The sequence below is a fragment of the Microcebus murinus genome, chromosome 2 (assembly GCF_040939455.1).
Source record: "Microcebus murinus isolate Inina chromosome 2, M.murinus_Inina_mat1.0, whole genome shotgun sequence".
Classification (NCBI taxonomy): Eukaryota; Metazoa; Chordata; class Mammalia; order Primates; family Cheirogaleidae; genus Microcebus; species Microcebus murinus.
The window spans coordinates 29,400,178-29,421,985 of record NC_134105.1 but is presented as its reverse complement, the minus strand read 5'-3'; the positions used below and the strand labels follow the sequence as shown (position 1 = coordinate 29,421,985).

The 21,808-nt window shown below is 37.2% G+C and overlaps 1 protein-coding gene across 1 annotated transcript in view; it reads right to left on the bottom strand.

Moving 5' to 3' along the window:
* Positions 1 to 21,808, bottom strand: part of RLF (RLF zinc finger) — an 83,515-nt gene that overhangs the window by 21,465 nt on the left and 40,242 nt on the right. Inside the window, exon 5 of the mRNA XM_012735762.2 lies at positions 17,844 to 18,046. Within this exon, the coding sequence (XP_012591216.2) occupies positions 17,844 to 18,046 (203 nt within the window). The remainder of the gene's footprint in view (positions 1 to 17,843; positions 18,047 to 21,808) is intronic.

The window sequence follows — 21,808 nt, the reverse complement described above, 5'->3', positions numbered from 1 at the left end:
ACTTTTATTCAGCCTGTCTCTAACACCTGAGCTCAAGCAATCTTTCTGCCTTGGCCTCCCAGAGTCCTAGGATGATAGGCGTGAGCCACTGCACCCAGCCTGAAATTCCTTTTTTTTTTTTTTAAAAGAGTGACAGGTCTTGATATGTTGCCCAGGCTGGTCTCATACTCCTGAGTTCAAGCAATCTTCCTCCCTCAGCCTCCCAAAGTGCTGGGATTACAGGTGTGAACCACCACACCCCGCCCTCTCATTCTTTGAGTTAGTACTTAATATCACTGGTTACTTATCACTTCAAAACATACCTGTATGCCCAATAATGAAGTTTCTAAGAGGTCCATAACACCTAAGAATGGTATCTTACACACAATTTTATTACCTATGAATTGTTTTCCTTCCATCGAAGTTTCTACTGAGAAAGCAGGACTAGTTTGTGGTAGGGTTTTTGTAAAACCTTCCAATTCAAGAACTTATTTGCCTTGTACACTCCTATCTGAGCTAGTATCATAGGAACATCCCACTCCACACTTATTTTGTACTTTTATTTAATTAAATAATAAAATATCTGATAGTTTTTACACAAGGAAACTGAAGCTAGAGTTCTTTAAAGTCTGTTATCTACTCCTCCTTGTAGACTCTAAATCAATTGAAAGCAGGTGCCAGATCTTATTTTATACTTTTATTCCCCTTAGTGACTGCTTTAAGATCTTCACATGACAAATAAGCACCCAGCTAACAATTTTTAGTTGAAGAGATTATGCCTCAAATACCTGTTCCTTCTTGAATCTAAAAAGAGGTAAGACAACCAAATAAATGTAAATAAATAACTAGAAAAATGAAGTTAAATTGACTTACTTTTAACACCTTCTAGTAATACCATATGGTTACACTACTTGTCCCCAGTCTTTTGGAATAAATAGCTAAGACTACACTAAAAATCAAATATCAGATCATTAAATATGAAATGTCCGATTTCAAATCCAGAGTGTAGTTTATTATATCTCAAATAAACAGTATAATTAAAGTATGTGCCTAACCTATCAACATACTTTTGCCATCTTAATGGTAGCTTGTTGAGAACTGAATTATTTTTCTTGCAAGAAGCAGTCCAAAGCCTGGAGAAAGTGGTAGTCAGTTGGTGCAAGGTCTGGTGAACATGGTGATGACAGACAGTTTCCAAGTCCTGCCTCTGTAGTTTGAGAAGTGTTGTTTGTGCAACATGTAGCCCAGTGTTGTACTGTCTATACTGACCAATCTTGGCTGCTTTATTGCAAGCATCCTCATCATTTACTCTAATTGGTTGCAGTAGACATCCACTGTCATGGATTGACCAGGTTTCATGAAGTTATAGTGGATAATATCAGCGCTGGGCCACAAGACACCACTACCTTTTTTTGGATGAATATTCGGTTTTGGACTGTGTTTCGGCACTTCACCTTTATCCAACTATTGCGCCAAATGCTAGTGATTGTCAAAAAGAATGTATTTTCCCTCACATGTAGCAATATGATATAGAAATGGTTCACCTTTGTGTCATGACAGCAAAGGCAGGCAAGCTTTGAGACAACTTCTCTTCTGACACTTGTTTAATTCACACAGGGCCCATCTATCCTGATTATTGACCTTGCCCGTTTGTTTCAAATGGTCCAATGTTGTTGGAATAGTGATGTAAAACCTTGCAAATTCGCCCATAGGTTGAGATAAATTCACTTCCACTACAGGTTTCAGCTCATCATTATCCACCTCAGTTTCAGATTGCCCATGTAGCTCATTTTCAAGATTAAAATCACTAGAGTGGAACTTCTAAAACCATTGACTTACTTGCATTCACTAACCACATACTTTCCAAACACCGTGTTGATATTTTGAGCTGTGTAGCACTGGTTCCATAATGGAACTCATATTCGAAAATAACACGAATTTTTGACTTATCCATGGTTTCACAAAAATTGCTCTAAAAAAATTTGAAAGATAATCACAAGCAAAACCACACATTTGAAAGACTGAGGATGTACTTTCGCAATAAAAATAAAACAAGTGCTAAAGTGAAATGTCAGGGACATCAACTGTCAAATGTAGTACTTAAAGAAAATGAACACTTCATACTTAATAACCTAATATATGCCACAAAACACTTCTCAGATTAAGCAGTTAAAATGAAAGTAACTGGCCAGGTGCAGTGGCTCACATCTGTAATCCTAGCACTCTGGGAGGCCGAGGTGGGTGGATCACTCAAGGCAGGAGTTCGAAACCATCCTGAGCAACAGCGAGACCCTGTCTCTACTGAAAAATAGAAAGAAATTAATTGGCCAACTAAAATATATAGAAAAAATAAGCTGGGCATGGTGGAGTGTGCCTGTAGTCCCAGCTACTCAGGAGGCTGAGGCAGAAGGATCGCTTGAGCCCAGAAGTTTGAGGTTGCTGTGAGCTAGGCTGACGCCCTGGCACTCTATTCCAAGCAACCGTGAGACTCTGTCTCAAAAAAAAAAAAAAAAAATTACTCTTGTTTTCTTTTAAGATGTTATTACAGTTTTAGCTATTACATTTAGGTCTATGATCCATTTTAAGTTTACTTTTGCACGTGGTAAAGGGTCTAACTTCTTTCTTTTCCAAGTGGATAAACAGTTGTTAAAGTACCATTCTCTGGAAAGATTATTCTTTTCCCTCACTGAATTGTCTTGGCATCCCTGTAAATTATCAATTGACTGTAAGTGTAACTTCTTTCTGGACACTCAATTCTGGTCCACTGGTATGTATGTCTATCCTTATGCCAGTACCACACTGCCTTGATTACTGTAACTCTGTAGTAAGCTTTGAAATAAAGAAATTCGAGTCTTTCAACTCTGTCCTTTTTCAATATTGTTTTGGCTATTCTGGATCCCGTGCATTGCCATGTGAATTTTAGGATCAGCCTGTCAATTTCTGCAAAAAAGGAAGGTGCAATTTTGATAGAGAAAACACTGTAAATCAATTTGGGGAATATTGCCATCTTAATATTAAATCTCCAGGTCCATGAAAACAGGATGTCATTTCATTTATTTATTTATTTATTTATTATTTATTTTCCTCTCTTTTTAAAATTTCAGATTATGGGAGTACAAACATTTTGGTTACACATAATGCCCTTGCCTCACCAGGCCTACAAGCACGCCCTTTCCCCATAAGGTGCACTCTGTCTCCATTAGTTGTGAGTTTACCTCCCCCCCCCAATACCTGACCAGCACCCAATGAATATTACTACCATGTGAGTACCTTAGTGTTGAACAGTTAGTACCAATTTGATGGCAAGTACATGTAGTGCTTGTTTTTCGAATCTTGTGATACCTCACTTCGAAGGATGGGCTCAAGCTCTATCTAGGGTAAGAGGTGCTAGTTCACCATTGTTTTTGTAGTTGAGTAGTATTCCATGGTATACATATACCACATTTTATTAATCCACTCATGTACCAATGGGCACTTGGGTTGCAACTGTGAATTGTACTGCCATAAACATTTGAGTGCAGATGTCATTATTACAGAATGTCTTTTTTTCCTTTTGGTAGATGCCTCATAGTGGGAATTGCTGGATCAAATGGTAGTTCTATTTTTAGCTCTTTAAGGTATCCCCAAATTACTTTCCACAGGGGTTGTACTAATTTGCAGTCCCATCAGCAGTGTAAGAGTGTTCCAATCTCTCCACATCCACATCAGCATTTGTTGTTCTGGGACTTTTTAATAAAGGCCATTCTAACTGGAGTTAGGTGATATTTCGCTGTGGTTTTGATTTGCATTTCCCTAATGATTAGCGACATTGAGCTCTTTTTTATATGTTTATTGGCCAATATTCTGTCTTCTTTTGAAAAGTTTCTGTTCATGTCCTTTGCCCATTTATTGATGAGGTTGTTTGATTTTTTTCTTGTTGCTTTTCTTAAGTTCTATATAGATTCTTGTTTTCAGCCCTTTTTTAGATGTGTAGAAAGCATATATTTTCTCCCTTTCTGTAGGTTGTCTATTTGCTCTAATGATAGTTTCCTTGGCCATGCAGAAGCTTTTTAATTAGATCAAGTCCCATTTATTTATTTTTGTTGCTGTGATTGCTTTGGGAGTCGTCTTCATAAATTCTTTGCCTAAGCCAATCCATTTATTTAGATCTTCAACATTTTATAGTCTTTAGTGTTATAAGCCTTACACATTAAAACTTATTCCTAAATGTATGTGTGTATGTGTGTGTGTGTGTGTGTGTGTGTGTGTGTGTATTCCTCCCTCCCTCTCTCTCTCTCTATATATATATGTATTTGATACTATCGTACATGGAATCGTTTTTTTCTTTTTTAAGAGAGAGGGTTTCACTCTGTCTCCCTGGGCTGGAGAGCTGGCATGATTATAGCTCACTGCAACTTTGAACTCCTGGGCTCAATCATCCCACCTCAACATTCTGAGCAGCTAGGACTATAAGCAAACACCACCACACCTGGCTAATCTTTTTAAAATTTCTTTTGTAGGCCTGGCGTGATGGCTCACGCCTGTAATCCTAGCACTATGAGAGGCTGAAGCGGGTGGAGGTGGGTGGATTGCTCAAAGTCAGGAGTTGGAGACCAGCCTGAGCAAGAGTGAGACCCCATCTCCAGTGAAAATAGGAAGAAATTAGCTGGACAACTAAAAACATATAGAAAAAAATTAGCCGGGCATGGTGGCGCATGCCTGTAGTCCCAGCTCCTCGGGAGGCTGAGGCAGGAGGATCACTTCAGCCTAGGAATTTGAGGTTGCTGTAAGCTAGGCTGACACCACGGCACTCTAGCCTGAGCAACAGAGCGAGACTCTGTCTCAAAAAAAAAATTTCTTTTGTAGAGATGAGGTCTTATCATGTTGCCCAAGCTGGGTCTCAAACTCTTAGCCTCAAGCCATCCTCCCATCTCAGCCTTCCTAAAGTGTTAGGATTACAGGCGTGAGTCACCACACCTGGCTAGAATTGTTTTAATTTCACTTCTGCATTATTCATTTTTAAGTGTATAGAAATGATTTTTTTGTACAGCAATCTTATTAAGATTATTTATAGGCCAGGTGAGGTGGCTCATGCCTGTAATCCTAACACTCTGGGAGGCCAAGGCAGGTAGATTGCTCAGGAATTCAAAACCAGCCTGAGCAAGAGTGAGACCCCCATCTCTACTATAAATAGAAATTAATTGGCCAACATATATATATATATGTATATATATATAATTAGCTGGGCATGGTGGTACATGCCTGTAGTCCCAGCTACTCAGCAGGCTGAGGCAGGAGGATCGCTTGAGCCCAGGAGTTTGAGTTGCTGTGAGCTAAGTTGATATCATGACATTCTAGCCCAGGCAACAAAAGTGAGACTCTGGTGGTGGCTCACGCCTGTAACCCTAGCACTCTGGGAGGCCGAGGCGGGCAGATTGCTCGAGGTCAGGAGTTCAAAACCAGCCTGAGCAAGAGCGAGACCTCATCTCTACTAAAAATAGAAATTAACTGACCACCTAAAAATATACATACAAAAAATTAGCCGGGCATGGTGGCGCATGCCTGTAGTCCCAGCTACTCGGGAGGCTGAGGCAGCAGGATTGCTTGAGCCCAGGAAATTGAGGTTGCTGTGAGTTAGGCTCATGCCAAGGCACTCACTCTAGCCTGGGCAACAAAGTGAGACTCTGTCTCAAAAAAAAGTGGGGATTCTTGACTTCTTCCTGATCACAGGGAGAAAGCACACAATCTTTTACCATTAATTGCCATGATGTTAGCTGTGGGTTTTTCACAGATGCCACTTACCAAGTTCCCTATTTCTAGTTTAAGTGTTTTTAACATGAAAGGGCATAGGATCTCATAAAATACCTTTTCTGCTTCTACAGAAATGAACATGTAGTTTTGCTGTATATTTTATTAATATGGTATATTATGTTGATTTAAGCTAACCTTGCATTTCTGTGACAAATCTCACTTTGTTAAGGTGCATGTTCTTTATATGTTGTTGGATTCAGCTTGCTAGTTTTTGTTGAGGATTTTTGAATCTATATTCATAAGGGATACTGGTCTGTACCTTTCTTTCTTGTGATGTCTTTGTCTGGTTTTAGTATAAGGGTAACACCGGCTTCTTAGCACAAGTTGGGAAGTGTTCCCTCCTCTTTTATTCTTGGGAGGACTTTGTGAAAGATTGGTATTAATATTAATTCTTTTGTAAACGTATTGCTTAATTCATCAGTGAAGCCCTGTGGGTGTGAGAAGTTTTAAAATTACCAATTCAATCTCTTTACTAGTCACAGGTATATATAGATTTTCTATATCTCTGTGAGTCAGTTTCAGTGGTTTTTATCGTTCTAAAAATGTGTCCATTTCATCTAGTAATCTAATTTGCTAGCAAACAGTTATTCATAGTATTCCTTATAATCCTTTTTATTACTGTCTCCTCTTTTATTCTTGATTTTAGTAACTCAAGTATTCTCTTTGTTCTTGTTCAGTCTAACTGAAAATATATCAATTTTGTTGATCTTTTCAAAGAACCAAATTACTTTTCTTTATTGATTCTATATTCTCTATTTCATTTATTTATGCTGTAATCTTTGTTATTTCCTTCCTTCTGCTTCGAGTGTAATTTGCTCTTCTATTTCTAGTTTCTTAAGGTGAATGGTTATTAGTTTGAGATCCTTGTTTTGAGATTGACATTTTACAACTATAAATTTCCCTCTAAGCACTGCTTAGTTGCATTCCATACATTTTGTTACATTATTTACCACAAAGTGATACATTTTTCTAATTTCTCTTGTATTTTTTGATTCATTGCTTATTTGGGAAGCTGTTTTAATTTCTCAAATTTCTTTGTTATTGATTTCTAATTCTATTCCACTGCAGTCAGAGAACATACTTATATATTTCAATCCTTTTAAATGTAGTGAGTTTTGTTTTATGGACTAACATGTGGTCTATCCTGGAGAATAACCCATAAATATTTGAGAAGAATGTATATTTAGCTTCTATTGGGTACCCTATATGTCTGCTCATTATTTACCATTTTGTCCAAATCTCCATTTCTTTGTTGCCTAGCTGGTCTAACCATTATTGAGAGTGGGTATTAAAATGCCCAACTACCATATATTTGAATTGTCCACTTGCGCCTTCAATTCTGTCAGTTCATATATTTTTGGTCTCTGTTATTTCCCAGACTGAATAACTGTAATTTATTTATTTCATTCAAGTTTGCTGACTCTTTCTATTAATCCAAATCTGACGTTGAGCCTTTCTAGTGAATTACCTTTAGTTATTGTACTTTTCACTCCAGAATTTCTATTTGGTTTGTTTTTATAATTTCTGTCTCTTTACTGATATTCATATTTATTAAGACATTGTTCTCATACTTACCTGTAATTCTTTAGAAAAGTTTCTTTTAGTTCTTTGAATATATAGTTGGTTCTCATTATTTGCAGATTTTGTATTTACAAATTAGCCTACTTGCTAAAAATTTATTTGTAACCCCAAAACCAATATTCACAGCATGTTAGTGGTCATTAATGAACATGCATGCGCTAAGTCAAAAAAAAAAACAAAACTAAGTCACACAACATGCATTTTACTAGCTGAGGTCAACAAAGTAATGTTCTACCTTCTTATTTCAGCTGTCAAACTGCAAACAGTATCCTTTTTGCATTGTATTTAGTGCCACTTTTTCTCATTTTTGTGTTCTTTATTGGTGATTTTGCTATTTAAAATGGTTCCAAAAAGTAGGGAAGTGCTGTCTAGTGCTCCTAAGTGCAAGAAGACTATGACATGCCTTATGTAGAAAATACCCGAGTTAGTAAGTTTCATTTAAGCATGAGTTACTATGCTCTTGTGAGTTCAATGTTAATAAAATAGTATACATTAAATAACACACATAAAACATGATTATATATTGATTGCTTGATGAAAATGTTGTGACCAGAGGATCACAGGAACTTAACCCTGTATTTCCCCTAGGAGCAATAGCTGAATATTCGCTAATTCAGTGTTTGTAGTAACTTTGCAGAAAGTAACTATCACAAATGATGAGGACTGTATTTGTAATAGCTAATTTAAAGTCTTTGTCTATTAAGTCTAATAATGTCTGGGCTTCCTAAAAACCAGTTTTTATTGGCTGCTTTTCTCTATGTATGAGCTATCATGTTTCTTTGTATGATAACTGGATACTTTTAATTACATATTGCGGCAACTCTAGAAATCAGATTCCCCCACCTCCCTAGGGTTTGTTATTATTACTGTTTAGTGACTTTTCCAGAATAATTCTGTAAAGTCTGTATTCTTTCTCATGTGTGGCCACTGTAGTCTCTGCTGGGTTAGTTTAATGGTCAGCTCTGTACACAACAAAAATTTCCTTAAATGCCTTGAACAAACAAGGCTCCCTGCTTTTAGTGAGTGAGTGTGGGTTGGAGCATGCTTTCAATATTTCAGCAGGTAGTTCACAATCCTGCCTTCTCCCTATTTCCTACTTGCGCAGACTCAGGTAAACCAGAGGTGAGATATTAAGGCTTTCTCGGGTCATTGCTCGACAGGCACACAGCTCTGTACATACATATTACCTCCTAGAGTCCCCAAAATATATCAGAGGTTTGCTTTCAAAGTTTCCTATGTCTATTCCATATCCCAGTTTTCTCCTTTTAATTTTTTTGGCTAGTTTCTTATTAGCCCAATTGGTGGTGGCTCCTCAAATGACTGTCACATTAAACATTACCACTGATTTTTATTATTATTTTATTTTGAGGAGAAGGAAAGAGGAGTTTATTAATTTGCTGGCAAATGAGGATGTTGGCAGACTCCTGTCTCAAAATACCAGTGCCCTCGATGATTATGTTTGACAAATGCCCTGGGGACGGGGCTTCTGGTACAACATGAGCTCTGAGTCAAATAAAGATAAGTTCAGAGAATGGTGCTTTTCAGCAAGCTGCTACATGGGTCAAATAATGACAATTCTCTGAGAATAGGCTTTTGGAGAACTCTAAACCCATTCTGCCTCTTCAGGTAGCTGCTAAGCTAGAGGTGTTCACAGCTACTGTAGCTATGAGGCTGTTCATTTTCAAGGCTACCGTAGAGCTGGGGAGAGAAAGATGGGAAGTATGGCAAGTTAAAATGCTTACTGTTCTTACTGAGATTTCTCTGTTTTTCTTCAATAAACCTCAGATTGCTGTAAGCCTTTAATGTTCAGAGTTATAAAAAGTTAATCTCATTCATGCTCTGGTTTCAAATGCTGATGACTTAAAACTTTTAATTTCTAGCTCAAACCTCTTCCCTAAGTCTCACACTGTGTGAACACTGCTGTTTCTCTCCCTAGTGTCTTGTTCATCTTTGTATTCCCAGTGCCTAACAGAGTCTTCCAGTAAACAACTGGAAGGCATTTCTGTATTATTAATATTTCTTCCAGTTACATGTGAATCTAAAATTATCTTAAAACAAAATGTCTAATTCTACCTAGAAAAGCAAAGAGAAAGGATCACCTTTGGCCACTGTAGAAAATAAATTGGAAGGACAAGATTAGATGTAGTAAGAAGGCTTTCAAAATAATCAGGCAATTAAAAACCAACGGTATAACAGGCAGTCGAATGGCAGGTAGAGGTAGCATATTTGTCTTCCTATTTTCCTGCTTAGCTTATCGATGTAAATTAGCATTCTGACCAGTGCCAGTAATTGAATATTTTATCATTTACTTTTCTCTAGAATAGTGGTTTTCAAAGCATTATTTTCCTGATCAGTTCTGAGGTATATTGCAAATAACTTGTTCCTAAGAACAGATTTTAAAATGAAGTTGGTAAATGTTTTATTTTTTTCAAAAAGCAATTAAAGTACATTTAAGGTTAGTCATATAATAATATTCCTCTCACTTGCATCATTGAGAAGAAAGGGAGTTACATTTAGCAAGCTCTCATTTCAAGTAACCATGGATCTACCTTTAGGAAAATCATCTGTTATGTTCATAGACACATCACCTGGGGAAAAAAGGCTACGTGCCAGTTTTAAAAAACACCAAACTCCTTTAAAATTGCAGCAATGTCACAGAGCAGCACTATGCTATCACGTGGACATGTGTCTGTTTTTTAAAGAAATAAATGGTCATTGATGCTTCTACTTAAACCTTATTACTGTGTATATCTGAGTGAAGCCTGAAATGTCCTATTGAATTCTTGAAAATGGCATGTCTAACTGACTGTCCATAATGACCTCTCTGGTGTACTCGTACACCAACCAAAACACCCACACATAACCCATTAAATGAGACTAGAAATGAGATTCAGATGTATACTAAATTTCGAGAAGATGTCTCTTTAAAGATATTTGAAAGAACACTGCTTTAAGAGATAAAATATTCAAAGAGGCAAACCCTCAATTTCTCCATGCAGCCTTTCTACTATTAGCATATCTTCCGAGTGTACATCTTATTCCCTGTATGATCATAAGGATAAATAAAGTAAAAATATTAAGACACCAATTTTTAAATTTAACCACACACTTTATAAGCCTTGTTCAGAATTCATTGTTAATCTTCATTTAAGCCACACCTGGAATTTCTATGCTCTTGTTTACTTTTTCTTGTACTCCCAATTTGAATTCCCACTAGGTCCTGTTTAAATTTATTTTCTCTGTTTATCATTTATATCTAGTGACTGTGTCAATTCCCAACAGTGTTAGACTAGCATGTAAATCAGATCCTGTTTGTCTTTTCCTTTCTCCATCAAGAGAAGAAATAAGCATCTGCTATTGTGTCTACGAGCCACACTGGATATTGAAGATGTAGCTCATTCAGGAATTAAGAATGAAAAGGACCCCTACCTTAATTGTGCTAAGAACTTGGCTGACAGATTTCTTGGCTCTTTAAATAGAAGCACTTCACATTTAAAACATTATCCTTCTGTTTAATGGTGGAAAACTTGATCTTTGCAAAGATTTCCCCTTTCAGTAATAAAAAAATAAAGGAAACATCCACTTGGGACACTAGGCCACTGCCAAGTCTGTAACTACTATTAAAATCCTTTCATATGTAAAATTAATAGCAATGCCATCTCATTCAACTATATAAATCAAGTATTACAACCTAGAACTCCAGGATTCCATGGAACTCTTCTGCCTTCTAGTCCTTTCTGAAAGGACTCTTTATGCACTGGCTTCTGAATTTTGGCTTTCAGATGACCCAGTCAATTAATCTTAATTATATGTGTCTGGCTAAATCTTCCCCACAGAGGTTTCCCATTACACACACCCATTACTGGGATACCCACAGGTGCCAACAAACTACTTTTTATTCCCAGCTGCAGCTCAAGTTATTATTTAACTCTTCCCCTGAACTAAGCTGAAGTAGATAGCAAACGTGTGGGTAACTGTTACCTTCGTAAACTTGCTAATTTTAAATTCCTATTAATGAATATCTAGTGATTCATTAGAACTTTTTAAAAGCAAACTAAAGATTCTCTTTAATTTTGTTGTAATTTGAAAAAAAAACATTCACTAGGTAAGAAGCTAATTATGATGGTCTCAGTTTTCTTTTTTAAATTATTTTATGTGTGCTAAATGTTTCCGCATTGGTATATTTAACAAATTAGTACAAATCATGATAAAAATGTTTTAAAGCACATCTATATGCATGTATAAGAATAAATGGAATGATATACCAAGATCTTCCTAATCAGAACATAGCCCATCACTCTCTACCAAATGGAAATGAGTTGTAAGGTGGAAGGACTGGCCAAGGAGGCAGATGACCTGCATTCCAGCCTGGGCTTTGAGTCTTTAATTAGCTTACTGCAGGAAGGGCTTCGAAACACTACCATCTTGGCCTCAGTTTCATCACTGGTAGAACATGGAGGATTATCCTGATACTTAATGGTTGTAATAGATGGAAAAAAATATGATTCTTCTAGAGTAGAATGTTGGCAAATATTTCTTTCTTTTCTTTTCTTTTCTTTTTTTTTTGAGACAGAGTCTCACTTTGGTGCCCAGGCTAGTGTGAGTGCCGTGGCATCAGCCTCGCTCACAGCAACCTCAAACTCCTGGGCTCAAGCAATCCTGCTACCTCAGCCTCCCGAGTAGCTGGGACTACAGCCATGCGCCACCATGCCCGGCTAATTTTTTCTATATATCTTAGTTGGCCAATTAATTTCTTTCTGTTTATAGCAGAGACGGGGTCTCGCTCTTGCTCAGGCTGGTTTTGAACTCCTGACCTTGAGTGATCCGCCCCCCTCGGCCTCCCAGAGTGCTAGGATTACAGGCGTGAGCCACCGCGCCTGGCCTGGCAAATATTTTTTGTAAAAGGCCAGACAGAAAATATTTTCTGGCTAGCTTTTCTAGCCAGACAGTCTCTGATATAAGTACTCACCTTTGCCACTATAGCACAAAAGCAACCATAGACAATAAATAAGTGTGAAAGTATGCCAGTAAAACCTCATTTGCAAAAACAAGGTAGTTGGGTCATTGGCCTACAGGCCACCATCTGCCAAATCCTGTTGTAGAGTAGTATCAAATCACATTTCCTGTAACATAGTTCCTTGCAAACCCAACACATTTGTTGAAAAGAATTATATAATTTCCAGAAAAACCCTGTTTCCTTACCTTGTTATTAATAAACAAGGAAAGATCAAGTATAAAACAAAGCTCATCATCTTCCCATACTCTCCCTGTCCCACTATCACTTCTTTGCCATTCTAATCAGCAGCAGAGTACCACTATTCTTCAGTCTCCTAGCCTCTTGAAGGCATCTCTGTACATCCTCCTCTACTTTTGCTCTGTTATCAAGTCCATTCCTTGCTCCTCTTGCTGACTCCAATCTCTTGTTCTAAACCTAATACATATTCTTTCTCTCTAATCTTCCTAAAACACTAATCCAGTCATGTCACTTCCTACCTTCAAAGCCTTCCTAATTTCTACTGCATCAAATCTAAGCTCTAATGCGCTAGTTTCCAAGGCTCTCCTTTTCCTGACCAAACAAGGTCTTATTTCTCACAACACCCACTCTGCCCTAGGCAGGGTATTCTCTAGTGGGTCCCTGCAAAGTACTCACAAATTTTTGTGCCTTTATTACCATACGTGGTTATCCCCAAATCATTCCTTCTATCCATCCAAACCCCACCATTACCTCAAGGTCTAACTCAACGATTAATTTTTCTATAAAACCTTATAGGCAGCCGGGCGTGGTGGCTCACGCCTGTAATCCTAGCACTCTGGGAGGCCGAGGCGGGCGGATTGCTCGAGGTCAGGAGTTCGAAACCAGCCTGAGCAAGAGCGAGACCCCGTCTCTACTATAAATAGAAAGAAACTAATTGGCCAACTAATATATATAAAAAAAATTAGCCGGGCATGGTGGCGAATGCCTGTAGTCCCAGCTACTTGGGAGGCTGAGGCAGTAGGATCGCTTGAGTCCAGGAGTTTGAGGTTGCTGTGAGCTAGGCTGACGCCATGGCACTCACTCTAGCCTAGGCAACAAAGCGAGACTCTGTCTCAAAAAAAAAAAACAAAAAAAAAACAAAACCTTATAGGCTAGTCTACACTGATATTCTGTATCTCTGAACTTCTACTGAATCTAGGGGCAGTATCACATAGCTTAGTACTTACCTTCCTATAACTATTTCTGGCAAACAAACTAGGCCATACACACTTTACTGTATTTGCCAATGCCTAATACAACACTAGAAACAAAATAAGTTTTAAATAAAGAGAAGTAGAGAGAGTAAAGGAAAAATCGTTATTTTTATAGGATGAGGAGAAATCAAACCCAAGACGTAGCATTTTTGCTATTGCTTCTGAATTCTTTTGGCATGTGTGAGATGCTGAGAATAATCATTACTATGTCTTATTCTAATTAAGTTTCTCAAACACAAAATATCACAGCTGTTATCAGAGCTCCCTACTCTACCCAACACTGCAAATTGTTCAAACTAGCATACAGGTTCATAGTCGGTCAATTACGAAGGCTTTTAAAGATGTGCATATAATCATAGGAGGCTAACTATCTCTATGTATACCACACTTCTTCTGTAAATGCAGATTTCACCTCTGATCAATCTCCTTGATTGCTTCCTCCCCAGTTCTATACCTTAGGCCTAAAGAATTCTTGTACTAGTCTCTATTTGTACAGTGTCTTTTAAATGCTAGGAACTGTGTTAGATGCTTTAGATATTATCACCTTTGAACTATCCAGCCATCTTTTGAGATAGCTACTATTGTTATGTCCACTTTATAGATAAAGAAAATGAAGCTACCTGCTCAAGGCTACATAGCTAATAAGTGAAAATGCAAGGATTTGAGCCTACATATTCTTACTGTTGCTCTCACTTATTCAGACATCTTGTAAAAAACATACCCTACTTAGGCTCCCCAGTCAATCCAATCCAGTAATGAGCCATCTAGAAGGCTCAGAACTCCAAAGCTCACTCTCAACTTTTAGCAGTCAGAAGTGTGACTGTTTAAGTTTCCCCTGTGGGAAAACAAAAGAAATTAAGAAAAATCCTCCCAAGCAACAAGTCAACTTTAAGAACCAGAATTCACGAAGAATCAGACATCTATAACAGAAGGTTGAAGTGCCAGTGAGCCATACTATGTATTATATATGAGATGTGTGAATGTGAGTAAGTACAAAAGCAAAGCGGAGGCAGACCTACTTGAATTTAAACCCTGGGCCCACCACTTAGTGGATAAATAACTGTTGGCTGGTTATATAATCTGAGTTTCAGAAAGATTACAAATCCTCTGAATAGCTATAAAATTCATAAGATTATTATAAGGATTAGATGCCAACACATTTAAAACACACAGCACAGCTTGGAATAGACAAATACTCAATAATTGTTTTCTGTAATTATTTTTAACCACTTCTGTATGAGCGTCAACTATAGTCGACAGCCACAGATGAACCGAGCGTCGTCTTTAGCCTACAGCCGTGATATTACTTTTCTACTTTTTCATTTATCAAAATAAAATTGTGAACATTCAAAAATAACATAATAAAAAGATATATGTGTATGTTACCTATTCTGATTTACATTACAAGTAAAGCTGCCTGTAAAGTAAAACAAGCTTTCAGTGCTTTAAAGCTTTCCTCATCACACAAGAACAAAACGGATTCGTCATCAATGCACAGTACAAACTATCGTGTGGACTATGAGCACTGGCTGTGGGCATGGTTTCACAGCCAGTGAGCACCGTACCGAAGTGGTTAAGGTTGAAATGAGAAGTCTGAAAAGACAGGCAGTACGAAGCACTTTATCCTTTAATTTCTTTATGGCCAGAAAGTCCAACAAATTAGATCACTTATTAATAAGGCCATAGGTCACAGTTTCAAGCTCCATTTGGGCAAACTATTGTTATTGTCTACTTCACAGCCACCAACTGGCTGTTTCACCTCTGCATCCTATGTCTGGGCTCCTATCTAGTATCATTTTCCAAAGCAAAGATGACCAGCATTCTTTGTCTCTACTATCTATATATTTCTTGCCTAGGCAATCCTCGCAGACTCAGGTGACTACTAAACCTCAATGTCCAGGTTACACTACTTCACACTGGAATGTTACTAATCCAGTATCCCAGAATAATGAGTTTATGAGCATTTGAAAAAATAAGGCAGTTCATAAAAATGTAAAGGCTACTGGTAGCCAGGATAGAATCACAAATTCCTGGAGTCACCATTTTGGCTACTGGGAAGTATCTTAGATATAAGTACATCTTAAATTTCAACAAGTAATCTGACAAAAGATTCTCACAATGGGGAGACAAGACCTGGGCCACAGGGAGTTTTAGCTATTTGAAGTAACTACTGACCCAAGCATTAATCCATGATTCAATCAATCTATAAAGAAATCTGTCTCGCAACATTATACTCGGTTTTTCCTTGGTTCACATTTTTATAAACATATAGATAGTGTAAGTATTAGATTTCAAACTAAAATAAAGCTGACAGAAAGAAAAAATATGAATCACAATTTTAAGATTAAAAAAGAACTATGCAAAATTTAAAAGCTTACAAAGCATGAGTGAAAAGTTTCAGCTTTGATATTCTGGTTATAACTGGAATGAAAGCTAGAAATCCTAGTAACAACACATCAAGGAGTGGAGCTGTACCTTTCATTCATTCACCCAACAAGTTAAGTATTGACTGTCTACATGGCTAAACATCCTTCTAGAATGTAGGGATATAGCAGTGAACAACCTATATCCTTGTCCTTAGAGAGTTTATAATCTAGTGGGAGGAAATGGTGAATAAGCAAATATGATGCTTCAAATATGAAGCAAATGGAAGTAGTAATATGTGTGACAAAGAAAATACAGCAAGGTAGGAGGCCAGAGAGTGATAGAGGTCATTTTAGATAAGCATATATTTATAATAACAGCAGATATGTATTAAAGAAAAACACAGCAGGCCGGGCGCCGTGGCTTAAGCCTGTAATACTAGCACTCTGGGAGGCCGAGGCAGGCAGATTGCTCAAGGTCAGGAGTTCGAAACCAGCCTGAGCAAGAGTGAGACCCCGTCTCTACTATAAATAGAAAGAAATTAATTGGCCAACTAATATATATAGAAAAAATTAGCTGGGCATGGTGGTGCATGCCTGTAGTTCCAGCTACTCAGGAGGCTGAGGCAGTAGGATTGCTTGAGCCCAGGAGTTTGAGGTTGCTGTGAGCTAGGCTGACGCCACAGTACTCACTCTAGCCTGGGCAACAAAGCGAGACTTTGTCTTAAAAAAAAAAAAAAAAAAAAGAGAAAGAAAGAAAATATAGATTGACTTAAAGTAAAATTAGTTGGCAGGTTTTGCTCCATGTAAGTTTGGCCCTCATGGGTGCAGGTAAATAAACAGAGTAGGTGGAGGTTTGGGGATAACCACGATACTGGTAGTCAAACAAATACAAGTAGGGGAGACACCAGCAGAGGAATTCATAATGCATGAGAGAGAGTGATAATGACAACTGACAATGGAAAAGCAGAATAAGGAGGGAAGAGAGTACACGAAGGGAATGAGGCAGAATGAAAGTTGTATTTGGAGAGTAAAGGATATTATAGGTAAAATGATCATAAAAGTTTAAGAATTACTACAGCATATAACCAAATCTTTGGGATTCCTACATTTAATAAGAAACTTCAGTGCAGAAGTAAAATGAAAATCCATGTGTCCAATCTAAATGACAGATGAGAGGATTAAAAGGTAGATGACTAAATAAAGCCTAGGAATTCCTAATATTTTTCTGTATAATTTTTCAAAAACTGTTAGAGAAAACTAATCCCAAATTTAAGAAAAACAATGATTCAGGTTTTTCAACAAAAGGATGCAATCTGATTGATAAAATAATTTTAAAAAAAGACTCAATCACTTTATCATTTTCCATGGTATCCAGTTTGGCCACTTAATTGTTCAAAATGTTAACCCTGGGGTCTAGAGTCCTACACTTCTCTGCTATAACGTTAAACATATAAAATAATTTAAGCTAAAATTAAGTGCCATTTACTTTAGTTTATCCCTTGGTGCCACGATTAACAACTTCTACATTTCCTAAACATTGAGAAGTCATTAATTTAAGAAGAAAAAATGACTATATGTCCCGCCCAAAAAGAAATAATAAGGGAAAAAAAGGAAAAAAATAACTTTTGCACTTAACAATTTCATAGCAAACCATCGCCCAACATGTAAACATCCATTTGCATATTTAATTATCTACTTTTCAAATCCACCTATAAAACATAACTTTACATTTAATCTGCTGAACAGTTAAAAATACAAGTAAAAAGGTACTCTTCAGTAGCCTGAAAAAAATGAGTATTGGTTTTCATTCTGATGGAAAAAAATAAAGCATGTAACATACATCAAAATCTATTAAATTCATAGTAAGTATAAATGACAATAGTTATTTACTTTACTCACCTCCTTAATAGCATCTTCATTAGGGAGCATAGAACATAAACATGTGATATAGGCTTGCTGAAAAGATGACACATTTGAAATTTCTTTAGATTCTGCACATAGTTTTGATAAAGCAGTAGCCTGGGGGATGAGGTTAGATTTCAACAAATGTTTTATTCGCATCTGCAGAAAGGAGGGTCCTTCTTGTGCAATCAATTTATTGACTAGAAAAAAATAAAAAATAAAACAGTTTGAAAACATACCATATAACATATCAGACTTGTTAAGATGAAAGCTTGATATCTTTTTTGTTGTTGCTGGCTTGTTTTAGTTAATAAAAATTCAAATGACATAAATGGGAAATTTATTCTGGTCTCAATACTCATCTAAGATCAGAGAGAAAAAGTATTTTGCTAATGATTTCCACATTAGTAGTTTTATTTTGAACACCAAACTTTTCAATAAAGCTACCAACATTTGATCAAAATTAATTTGACCATCTCTTTCTTCACTTTCTGATGAGGATAGAAAGGAATAGTGAAATGAACTATAAGTATAAGGGCAAGAAAATGAAGCAAGTAACCTGTGTAATATTAACAACTATCAAAAGAATGCTTATGAGTTACCAAATTTTAAGCTAAATGTATTTTTTTTTTTCTGAGACAGAGTCTCGCTTTGTTGCCCAGGCTAGAGTGAGTGCCATGGCATCAGCCTAGCTCACAGCAACCTCAAACTTCTGGACTCAAGCAATCCTACTGCCTTAGCCTCCCGAGTAGCTGGGACTACAGACATGCACCACCATGCCCGGCTAATTTTTTCTATATATATTAGTTGGCCAATTAATTTCTTACTATTTATAGTAGAGATGGGATCTCGCTCTTGTTCAGGCTGGTTTCGAACTCCTGACCTTGAGCAATCCACCCGCCTCGGCCTCCCAGTGCTAGGATTACAAGCGTGAGCCACTGAATGTTTTTAAATACCTCTCATTTATTCTTCACACCACCACCAAGGCAAGTATTATTATCCCCAGTTTAAGGTTAGGAAAAATAATATTCAGAGAAGTTAGGTAACTTGCCAAGGATTCCAAAGGCAGTGGTGCTCTTTCCTCTAAACCAGGCATTTCTCAAAGTGTGTTCCACCGACCAAAAGACCTGAGAGATAGTCCTAGAAAAAAAAAGGATTCCTTGGTCAAATCTCTGAACAGTCCTGCAATAAAGAAAACTGTTCACTTTTATTTAACCCAATGTTTCCTAAACTGATTTGACCAGAGAACCCTTTTACACATTTTATTAGTAACCTGTAAAATATATGTTCCTGGTTCAGTACACACTTTGGAAAATGCTGCTATGAACAGAACTGAATACTAAGCACCTGAGCACTGATTGTACAATGCTCTGGATAAGCCCTTAACTTCTGAATAGCAGATACTTAGCAAGTGTGTAATATCATTACATAGTATTACTTACAGAACTGAGGTGGGAATTTTGTGTGTCAAGCTAAGTGGTAGGTAAACAAACTGTTTTAAGTGGTTAATCTAAAATACTGTTTCTGAGACTAGAAAGTGCCTTTTAAATCACCTGGGGAGCTTATTAAAATGCAAATTCTGATTCATTAGGTCTGGGATGGGAACTAAGATTTTATTTTTGTAAGAAGCTCCCAGGTGATGCCCATACTGCTTGATCGGTGGGGGTGGTGGTGGTGGTGGTGGTGTGTGTGTGGTATGTGTGTTTGTGTGTGTGTGTGTGTGTATGGAGTAGTAGTGATTTATACTAAGTATAAGCCACTGGCTCAATTTTAACTACACATCAGAATCAACTGTAAAGTTTTAACAATTATCTTTCATATACGTATCTCAAAAATTTCAAAAGGTACATAAAAAAGTATATAGTTAAAAGTTGTCTCCCTCCTACCTTCTTCACCCCAGTGCCCTAGTTTCCCTCCCCCATTCCTGAGAAAAAAGTTTCCAATTTCTTGTTTATCTTTCCAGAAATATTCTACAAGTACAGAAGCCATATTTCTTTTGCCAGTTGATATATCGTATAGGTCATTCTATTATCAGTACATTTAGGGCCACCCTCATTATTTTTAATGACTGAATAGCATTCTACTTTATGGATGTATTATAATTTATTTAACCAATCCCCTACTGATATACACTTGCAAGTTGTTTCCAATCTTTGTCAATCATCAATAATGCTGCAATTTACAACCCTATACATAGCTCATTTCAAACATGTAAATAAGTCTATAGAACAAATTCCTCAAAGTGGAATTGCTAAATTAAAGGCTTTGTTCATTTGTAATATTGACTCATACTGCCAAATTACTGTTCAAAAATTGTACCAATTTATATACCCACCAGTGACATATAAATGCCCATTTCCTAAGGCACTTCAAAATGTTCTGGATTCCAGAGCTCTACATCTGGAGATTTTGATTTAGCAAGGGTAGTCTGGACCTCAGTGTGTGTATTTTTTGGTTTAAAATTCCATAGATGTTCTAATATGCAGCCAAGGTCAAAAAGCATGGATGGGCCGGGTGCAGTGGCTCACTCCTGTAATCCTAGCACTCTGGGAGGCCGAGGCGGGAGGATTGCTTGAGCTCAGGAGTTCGAGACCAGCCTGAGCAAGAGCGAGATCCCCATCTCTACTATAAATAGAAAGAAATTAATTGGCCAACTAGTGTGTGTATGTGTGTGTATATATATATATATATAAAACTGGCCGGGCATGGTGGCACATGCCTGTAGTCCCAGCTACTTGGGAGGCTGAGGCAGTAGGATTGCTTGAGCTCAGGAGTTTGAGGTTGCTGTGAGCTAGGCTGATGCCATAGCACTCACTCTAGCCTGGGCAACAAAGCAAGACTCTGTCTCAAAAAAAAACAAAGCATGGAGGAAAAACAGATCACATTCACTTGGATTTTAAGTCCCACAATCACTAAATTCTACCAAATGAACTCACAAGCATACCCTCCACTCAGATAGTTCCTCATTCTTTTACTTCTATTTTCAGTAATGGTATTCTCTCAATTATACAAAATTAAACTTTTGGCATTATCCTTCCTCAAGGAAATCAACTTAGTTATTATGTCCTAGCAATTCTTTTTAAACTCTCTCCAATCTAATTCCTCCGTATTATTTCCTGCTACACCTGTCTCCCCTATACCCTATTCTGCCTAACATCAGATTCTCTTCTATTTATCTGCCTTATGAGGTTTTAAGCAATTTTACAAATCCCACAGGAGGCAACACACCCCAAAACAGGCATGTTATCTACCCAACACACTCCCTTCCAAGTTCCCACAGCATTTTACTTCTTTCACCACACTGTTTTCTTTTTAAGTACAGTAATAAGCGATTATTATGTACAAAGGTTAAAATTTCAAGTTTCGGAGTCTCTGATCTGAGGTTGAATCCTGATTCTGACAGATAGCTGTGAGACCCTTGGACAAATTAACTGACCACTCTGCACCTCAAGTTTCTTCATCTGTAAAATGGTTAGTAATATCCATCTCACAAGAATGAAAGAATTAATGAAATCCCAAAAATCCATAATGCCAGGCACAGAGAAAATATTCAACAGTACTTGCTACTATTTGTCTATCTCCTTTATTATGCTGTCAGTAATTTGTGACCAAATACCATGTCTTAACTTTTGTATTCTCTACAAGCACTAAGCACAGGTTTTATATATTACAGATGTTTAATAAAACCATATACTCAGCAACAGAGAGATTATCACTCCCCAATCAAAAAACATTTAAGATCACCTCATCTGGGCTCAATTCTGCCTCCACAATTTTAACTACATGGTCTTGGGTATGTATAATCTCTCACCTGTTGTATGGATTAAATGAGATATGAAAAGCACAAATACAGTGCCCAACACACAGCAGATACTATGAAAATTATAGCTATTATTTCTACAAGGCAACCTATTTTATTCAATATATTACAACTAAAGTTAAACCACTGCTATATCAATTTT